General features: G+C 36.3%; 1 protein-coding gene and 1 pseudogene across 1 annotated transcript; one reads left to right on the top strand and one right to left on the bottom strand.

The window, feature by feature from the left end:
* The first annotated feature begins 2,333 nt into the window (after positions 1–2,333).
* On the top strand, positions 2,334–5,218 carry LOC100499645 (protein kinase). Its single transcript, NM_001250743.1, has 6 exons — positions 2,334–2,637; positions 2,917–3,170; positions 3,897–4,282; positions 4,571–4,700; positions 4,891–4,980; positions 5,057–5,218. Exons 1-6 carry the CDS (start codon positions 2,334–2,336, stop codon positions 5,216–5,218), a joined length of 1,326 nt encoding a protein of 441 aa, NP_001237672.1.
* A 733-nt stretch (positions 5,219–5,951) lies between these two features.
* LOC100784220 (DNA excision repair protein ERCC-1-like) lies at positions 5,952–9,381 on the bottom strand (annotated as a pseudogene).

Below are 9,381 nucleotides of genomic sequence, written 5' to 3'. Positions count from 1 at the left end.
TCATGAATCATTATTGTGCTTACAAAAATCATTATTGTGTCACCATTATATATTTTAGAGTTTAGTGGAACCTTTGTCATAAGTGCAAAATAATTTATCTTCTAGTTGAATTCAAATTGCTGGATTACCTACAAATTAGGATAACGTTTTTAAAAACCTTATAGCTAGCCGGTATTGAAGTTTTACACTCCCGAATTCTTAGGGAAAAAAACAAAAACAAAGATATGCATGCGAGATTACTCCCTAAATATTGAACTCCCTGAACAATTTCTAGTTTTACGCTTGCACTGGAAACAGGTGATCTTAATCTGCTTCCCTCGAATAGTACTTTTCTTACCTAGGGAAGTGGGAATAATTTTATGTAGTATTGTTATTTATTTAATTGACGAGGTTTTCTGTAGCTGAGCGAAGATAAGGGCAATCCTGTGATAAGTGAGGGAAAAGTGGTGATTAGGTATGCAAATTAAATTGGTAGGTGAGGAATACCCAATTGGATGATTGCCTTTTTAGCAAATGTTATTTGATGAATTTCTAACTTGTTTGATAAATATATAATGGTGACTGGTGAGGCCCAGGTTGTGGCAGCGAATCACAAAACAAGATTGAACATTAGCAATGTGTTTAAAGTTTGAAAGAGAATGTTTCCTGTTGTGGTGTTTTTACGACTTAACTTTATGGACGACAGAAAGGCATGTGATTGCCAACCTTATGATTGCCAATCTTCCGTAACAGTCAGGGATCTGTGACTTCTTCTTGCCACGGGACACTCGTAGTAATTAGAGTTTCGTTTTTAGGTAGGGTCTTTACCAACATTAAAATGTCAAATATAGGAATCAAAATCAAAACAAATTGTAAAGCTTTTTCGTCTAAGAATTAAAACGAAAATTAAACACGGACAAATTTAACATGGTTATAATGTTGGTAAATAGTAGGAATGGATTTGTAAATGTTTTTTCAAGTTTGAAATTAATCAAAATATAAAATTTTTCATACAGCAATTAAAACGAAAAATGATGTTATGGACTAAATTTTAAATTTAATCTATTATATTAGATGAATGTTGTTTGGACTATGAAGGAATTTTGGTATCTCTGAACTTGGTGGATGCTTCAGGCAACAAAGACGACTTTGACGAGTAGTAATGACCTCTGGTAAGAAGCAGAACTTGTAAATACTTATAGTGACATTCCAACGTCCAAGACAGGTAGTGTAGGAAATGTGTAAAATGAGGCTTAGAAATATACCTATAGACATAAAATGCCTTATATTACAGTAAATGGCGAGTGAAGTGCTTAAGTAGTTACCGTGAACCACAGGTAGCGTGGCAAACCCCTAATGGGTCCAAAACAAATACCAAATTTTATATTTCTTGGTTCTCATTCATTCATGTGAAAACAATAAGTTATGATCTCATTTTTCTTCTAGGAGATTTACATATCAGTACTGCAATCCAATTAAAAATGCTGAAAATAGATGCAAGCATGGGGAAATTGCATGGGGTATGTGGCTTATTTCAGTTTCTTAATTAGATTATCTAATTGCATTATCTAAAAGCAAGTTTGTTTGTCTTTCTGTCCCATTCTTCAGTTAGCCTTCATAGCCAAATGAAAATAACTAAACCATATAGGATGATGCATAATGAAAAATGATTTACTCAATCAGAAAGCATGTACAAATTTAAGCATTGAATTCTGCAATTTTGAGTTCTGCAGGTGGCAATTGGAGTATTGTTATTGGCAGTGACTGGTGGAAATGGCAATTGGTTAGATGGTACAGTCACCTAGAGCTAACTGGTTGACCAGTGACCACTCCCAGCGGCCACAGCAGGTATAAATTGATTGATCAGCCAGCCAAAACCATAATTATCTTTTTTGTTTTCTTTTACCAAAGAAGACTGAGAAAAAGACGTGCTACAAATACATTCTTGTTTCAGCAAAGTGGAATGTATATAATCTATAATTAGGGAATGATTATAGAGAGAGCATGAGTGAAAGATTGATTGTGCAAAAGCTTCCAAGATTTTCTTATACAAAGAAAGAGACAATTCCTTAGAAAGTAACAAAAGAAGAGACGAATGAAGTACACTAAAACCACTTGATTTAATATTCACGAGAGAGAGAGAGAGAAGGTGACTTGCCCTCCTAGGAAAGGAGGCTTAAAACTTGCAAATACTCGCACCCCTCATTGTTTTGTTTATTATTATAAACAAAACCCATCTTCCACTCTCCCCCACTCTCTCTTAATTCCCTGCCTTCCCATCCGAAACTTCTTTCTGACATCAAAACAAAAACCATTTAATTTTTCTCTCTCATTTTTTTTCTCTGTTGTCTGTCATGGAGGTTAATACTACAACCACTGTACCTGCAGGTCCACCAACTAGGAACCATTCTTACACACCACACCACTTACATTCAGAAAGACATAGCCATAGCCATGGCCATTTCCCCTCCAAAACCATTCTCATAATCATCGCATTGGTCACCTTAGTTACGGTCCTATTTATCATTTTTGTTGTTTTATTCTTGATCCGTCGCCAGAAATCCTTCAGCAAGAATGGAACTTGCGAAGAAGACAGCAGAGAGCTTCATGACACAAGCAGCAGGCTCATTACTTCAACAACGTTGAATTCTAGCCCAGGTAACTAGTGACACATCACATGCTATCAATTTATTGGAATCAGTTTCTTAATTAGTGAAGCAGATACAGATACCATGAATTTCTAGCTAGGAATTTCAACGGTTTAATTTTTTCAGGCAGCAGATGATCGCATGAATTTGTCCCTACTATATCATTAATTCATTAATTGTTCTTAATAGTAATTCAAATTTGTTGCTAGTCTTTGAGGAGTAAAGAGTGAGGCTTTAATTAATATTCATAGAAGCTAATACATGAATGCTTGGATACATTAAATTGTAGATGTGAAAAGTGGGTGTCTCAATGGGGGAAATTTGAGCAGGACCCCAGCACCTAAATTTAGAGGAGTACAAGTGTTCACCTATAGGGAATTAGAAATTGCCACGGATGGATTCAGCGAAGCAAATGTGATTGGTAGTAATGGAATTGGAGGGCATGGTTTGATGTACAGAGGTGTTCTAAGTGATGGCACTATGGCAGCAATTAAGTTGCTTCACACTGAGGGTAAGCAAGGGGAGCGTGCCTTCAGAATAGCGGTGAGTGACTCTGCTTCATTTAATGATCTACTTATTATATCCTCTTCTTTTTTGGTACGCAAAAGATTTAATTATTTCTTGTTGTTACTTGCTCCATCTCTCTCTATGTCTCCTTTCCTTGTATTAGATCCAGTTTGTTCAGAGACTTTGTTTTTGTCTTTTGGTAAGCTGAAACTTGTATTGGTTGCCTATGAAAATTTATAAGTCGTAACGAACGGTTTTATATTAATGTGAAAGGAACCTATCACGTGAAAACCTTAATATGCCTTCATGGCATGACATTTGACTCGAGTATTGGTATTCCTTAGGGGTATAAATTATTAACTTTTCAGCATCTTCTAACCTAGAATATTTTTTAAACTGTGAAAGCATGTTAATGATTAAAAGAATCCTCCATAAAACTAAAAAATAAAGTTATCCAAGTTTAGTTTTTTTGTTGGTGAATGTTATCAAGAATTAATGAATTATGCACTGCTATTGAATCAAAATATTAATAAAACTTATTCCTAGGTCATTAAAATACAGACAGTAAGACATTTCCTGTCAATTTTATTTTTTTTAAAAAAAAAAGCCTCTGGCCTTTTGCAACCAAAATTGGGACCATGAAGAATTGGAATGCAAATCTCTTTTATCTTTCAATGAGTCCATCCCACTTGCCAACTCACATTGTGAGCTTTATTCAAATCCAGCACATGGGGTGTGAAGACTAAATGACATTTATTGCAGGTCGATCTCCTGAGTCGCTTGCACTCTCCTCATTCGGTGGAGTTACTTGGCTATTGTGCTGACCAACACCACAGGTTATTGATTTTTGAATACATGCCCAATGGAACCCTCCACTACCATCTTCACACCCTCAACGATCAAACTCGGCCGTTGGATTGGTGGGCCCGGATGAGGATAGCCCTTGATTGTGCCAGGGCACTGGAATTCTTGCATGAACATGCAGTCTCTCCTGTGATCCACAGAGACTTCAAGAGTAACAACGTTCTACTGGATCAAAACTTGCGTGCCAAGGTGTCTGATTTTGGATTGCCTAAGATGGGATCAGACAAGAGGAACGGTCAGGTTTCCACCCGTATGTTGGGGACCACTGGATATTTGGCACCAGAGTAAGTATTACGATTTACGAGTACCCCATTTCATGTCATTTGGAAGTACCCTGCCTTATCTTCAGTCTCAACCCACACTGCCAGTACATAACTTGCAGTGTTAAAAAAAAGAACCACATGCACATGGTCACAGTCAAGTCCCTATCATGCAGGCTGCAATTTTTTTTAATTTTATGATTTTTGGCATATAGAAATTTCATACTGCGGACCATTCATGATATATTTATAATTTGCTTCATAACTTATGGCATATATTTAATTTGTCCCTTGAATTTGGGCATGGTGTAGGTACGCCATGGGTAAGCTTACTACAAAGTCAGATGTTTACAGCTATGGTGTGGTTCTTCTTGAACTGCTCACGGGACGTGTGCCAGTTGATATCAAGCGGGCCCCAGGAGAACACGTCCTTGTCTCTTGGGTTAGTAAATAGTAATACTAGCACTCTTCAATTTTTGAAAGAATAAAATAGATTATGTAACTTATGTTTATGTTAAAACCAAAGGAGAAAAAATGCTAAGTGTTCATTCCAAAATATTAGTGAGGAAGCTAAGCTGTAACGATGACTGTCATATTTTATTTTGTAACATATGATATTTGTTATTCATCAGGCTCTCCCAAGGTTGACAAACAGAGAAAAGGTGATTGAAATGGTTGACCCAGCTCTACGTGGACAGTACTCAAAGAAGGATTTAATTCAGGTCAAATTTGGTTTTGTTTAGTCATTGTTGTTATCTCATTCTCATGCTCTCATTTCTGCTACTATGGTATTCACAGATAGCTGCCATTGCAGCAATGTGCATACAGCCAGAAGCTGATTACAGGCCGCTCATGACAGATGTTGTACAATCACTGATACCACTTGTTAGGAACCAATCCTCTCTTAGTTCATCTAGCTCCCTACGATTTCAGAAACAAACGCCAAGTCCAAGTCATTAGGTGAGCATTATGTTTCTTCAACATTCTGTTTGAGAGGAGCAGAAGCAGAAGCAGAAGCAGCCAAGAAATAAAGTTTTATTCGTTCTTGGACTAAAATAGTGCTTGGACAAACATTAGGCCCCAAAAAACAAGTGCGATTTCACCCTTCATCAGTAGGACTGCGTCATCCCTACTGTCTTCAACAACAGAGAAGAGAGGAGGAAGAAAATGCAAAGCAGAAAGACAATGAGGATAAAATCATTTGCATGCAGTCATGGACACGTTTAGTTCTAGATGTTTTTTCATATCATTTTAATATCTATACTTGTTTAGATTGGCTTTGTAATGACATACTAGCTAAGATACATGGTACAAAATTAAGAGGAATTTGAAGTTTCTAATAATTATGTCGCTAATATATGGACAGAACATTTCTTCTGTAAAATATGATGAAACTAAAGATCCATTCTTTCAAGAGAGTTTTGTTTCCTCTAAATTCAAAAGCTATATCCCATAACTCACCGTGTGAAAACAAACTTAGTGACTTACTTCAAACCAGACTGAATCACTTTTGGCCAACGGAAAACGACCTTAATATTGAGCTCCCCCACTTAGACCCTTGCATAGAGATCGATGGAATCTAGCTTCTTTCCATCTGGAAATTGGCAGAGAGCTCAATTTTAGCCATTAGCATAAGGTGCAATAGGACAACTATATTGAAAGCTAATTCACTTTTATTATATATGGAGAAATGCTAACATGCAGACGTGAAGGATAATGGAGTAATGCTGACCTGTTGGGCTTACATGACTGGCGTATGGCTGAATGCAAGGGATTCCCCAAAAAGCATGTAAGCACAACAGGAAACCCTACTCGTCATATCAACCGATATTTCATGATAAAAAGATCAGCAAACTAATTGCAGCTTTATATCAGAATCGAGATAAATTAATATTACCAACGCGAACAACAAAGAGCCAAAACTCTGAATGATGTAACGTAGAGACTTGGATAACTGAATGTCCTTCATAACAATCTGTGGATATTTCTTCATTTTCATGAAATGATGAAAATCACTTTTCTAGCCCCATCCTGATATAATGGGGAAAAATGCAATATCCAAAACATGAGCAGAAAATACCTAGGAGATAGATCATAAGTTCCTAAGTGGGGTTATAACTCAACTTAGTATATTCTTTTGCTAAGTAAACGTTACGTAGTTATTATTATATTACTCCAGAATCCCCAATAATGTATGCGGAGGTAGGGCAAGATCCAAAATAAAATTAAAAAATTGGCAGAGACTGCTTCTAGAAGAGGAGCTTGATAGATAATGTCTCTTGGAAAATAGGTTAGAACTAATAGAAACATTAAACAAAAATTCCCAATGTGGTTTCGGAATCAAGAAAACGAGGTAGACAGAATTTACAAAGATAAGAATATCACTCAAATCAAGAATTTCAAAGGTACTAACTCTCCCTCCCAACTTATCTCAATTCTCAACAACCGAAAATCCATTCTTCCCTCGATTTGTTGTTATAACCATATGACCCCACCTCTCTCCTTTCTCTTCCTTCCCATTTGATTAAAGCCTCATAACTACCTAACAGTTCAGCTATCATATTACAACTAACTACCTCTTCATTTGTTAGAGATGTTCCCCTTTACACTCCCAATAGAGTTCCATGGCTTTACATGCATAGAGATTAAAAATGAAGCCTCTTAATCTCATGAGATTATCTTGTTTATGGGTAAATTATTGAACCAGTGAAAAACTTCATGGTAATTTTATGTTTCAGCTTCTGATTCTTTGGAAATAATTGATTCTCCTTTTTCCTCCACCTGTGAAGTGCTTTTCCTCTTTCCAACTCTACCAGAATATTTGGCAAAAGCTGCAGAAAGGGCAGATTTGACAGTAACTTCAAGTTCTTTCTTCCTACGTTAGCTCACATCTTCTGCATCCTCATGCTTGTCTTCAATCAAGGAGGAAGATTCAGCATTGTTCCTGATCGATGAGACTGGACGGACTAGCTGGCTTGTTCTGGACAGAAGTCTCTGGAATGGCTTGCCGGCTGGATTCCACATGCTTGAAGGGTTCATGAAAAGTGTCAAACAAGCGCTTGACCTGTTATCAGGAAGTGTACAAAATATTCAGATTTTTTTGGTTAATGTATCATGGCGTGCTGCGGCTCAAAATCATGCAACAGACACTAACAAAAATAAGAGCAAATCTTTGTCCCATCACACTTTCACCATTGGTAATATACCTTGCGCTCTCCTACTATGCCAGGGCAACGAGCTAGATCTTCCATAGATGCACCCATAATGTTACAAAGATACTGAAAAGGCAAGAATACATCTTGATGAAAATGCTTTTGAATAAAGTCAATCAATATATGTGTCTGAAGTCTGAATGTGCTCTAAAAAACAACAAACTTACCCCAAATGTGGTACCGAGGGTGACTACATCAGTCTTGTTAACATGCCGGACTGTTGTAAGGGCATGTGTTAGCTACAGTTGAAAGTAAAATAGCTTTAGCACAATTGATAGCCATGCTTAGAATTTAAACAATTTACGAACTGCATCCTTAGTTCTTTGCTTTTGAAAGTATTAAAACCCATAATAAATTAATGAATAGAAAACATATAAAACATAACCATACCCTTGATAGATAATCTGTATCCATTTGGCCTTGAATAATGTCTGCAGGCTTGTTTTCTTAGACTTTTATGGTTTCCAAGTAACGGCCACATTCCTCCAGGCTATAACAACAGTAGAATAAAAATATATAAAATCAATCAATTAGACAGGTAAGAGGAATCTTGCCAGATGCTACTACAGATATTGAAATTCACATAAATGCTACATTAATCTCAAGCTCCTTTAAATGGTACAAATTCTTGTAAACCAAAAGTTCCAAAAGAAACTACAATGCGCTTTTCTCCTTTTCAAGATGTATATTCTACAAGTCACATAAGAAAACAGTTGCAACATACATAGTCACGTTAACAATCTTAATCAAGTTGCAACCACAAACTTTGATGGTCATATGATATTTTCTAATCAGAGTTTGATAAGAAATTCACAAGAGTGTAGTAGATAATAGCAGCACTCATGCTCCCAAGAGTTAAAATGGTATTTCAGTATGCATAATTCACAAGCAGTTAAAAGTAAAGTCAATAGCACCTCCATCCACATAGGAGTGTACAGTCATGAAGCAAAGCTGTTTTTGTAACTTCAAGAAGAGGCTTTATTACATCTTCCTGGAATCAATAAGAAAACAACAGAGAAATGTCACTTTGTGTAGATAGCAGAACAGGTATAGTTAAATTATAAATTTGTAGATAGATCATTGGAAAAGAAACTAAAACAGATTATATAGAAGTTGAATGAGTGCTTGACCACACCAACATGGCATAAAACCACACGAAGCTTGAAATTCTTCTGCAACTTCCTTATTCTATAAAACAAGTAGTCTGGATGCAGAAGATGATACCGAAGACTGCATTAAACCATCAACCAAAGTCAAGTTGATGCATAAATATAACTACATGTGACCCAACCAGCAGAACATTAACAACTTGTGAGATATCCAAGTAACCATGCATGGGTAACAAGGAATCTAGAAAAACAAACAGCTCCACAAGCATAATTGAGTCACGTGGTATGAATATTTTTTCCAATCATGAGATTACATGTAATTATCCTACACACACGCCATAGTAATACTGACAGAGGAGATCTAGCGTTGACTGATGATTTGATATGGATTTTCAACAATGTTTTTTTCCAGCCACATTTTAACTAACAAATTTGTAATAGAAAGCACTGCTTATTCATGTTGACACCAAGGGCTGCAAGTCTGCAACAAACTCCAGGACATCCAGCCTAGCACGTCTAAATTGATGAGAGAAACAAGCAAGTTTATGCATAAAAAAAAAAACAGAGAGAAAAAAACCTGAGATACAGAGCACAGGAGCTTTGGCCAAGCAAGTAGTCACAAACAACATCAGCAAATGCCCATCTAACGTTCCTAATGTGTTTTAGCAAGGGATTTCCTTTCTGCAAAACAATACACTAATAATGTAAAAAAAACTGAACAATTTTTTCCCTAAGATTATGCACAAGAAAAATTTTATATATATATATATATATATATATATACTGTGAAGCCCGGATACAT

The sequence above is a fragment of the Glycine max genome, chromosome 20 (genome assembly GCF_000004515.6).
Source record: "Glycine max cultivar Williams 82 chromosome 20, Glycine_max_v4.0, whole genome shotgun sequence".
Classification (NCBI taxonomy): Eukaryota; Viridiplantae; Streptophyta; class Magnoliopsida; order Fabales; family Fabaceae; genus Glycine; species Glycine max.
This window is presented reverse-complemented; position numbering and strand designations above follow the sequence as displayed.

What these genes read in the sequence shown, in the direction of transcription:
- LOC100499645 (NM_001250743.1), top strand. Translation starts at nt 2,334, where the DNA reads ATGGAGGTTAATACTACAACCACTGTACCTGCAGGTCCACCAACTAGG. An exon ending in AACGTTGAATTCTAGCCCAG is followed by an intron (nt 2,638 to 2,916) that starts GTAACTAGTGAC and finishes ATTAAATTGTAG; the next exon opens with ATGTGAAAAGTGGGTGTCTC. An exon ending in AGCGTGCCTTCAGAATAGCG is followed by an intron (nt 3,171 to 3,896) that starts GTGAGTGACTCT and finishes CATTTATTGCAG; the next exon opens with GTCGATCTCCTGAGTCGCTT.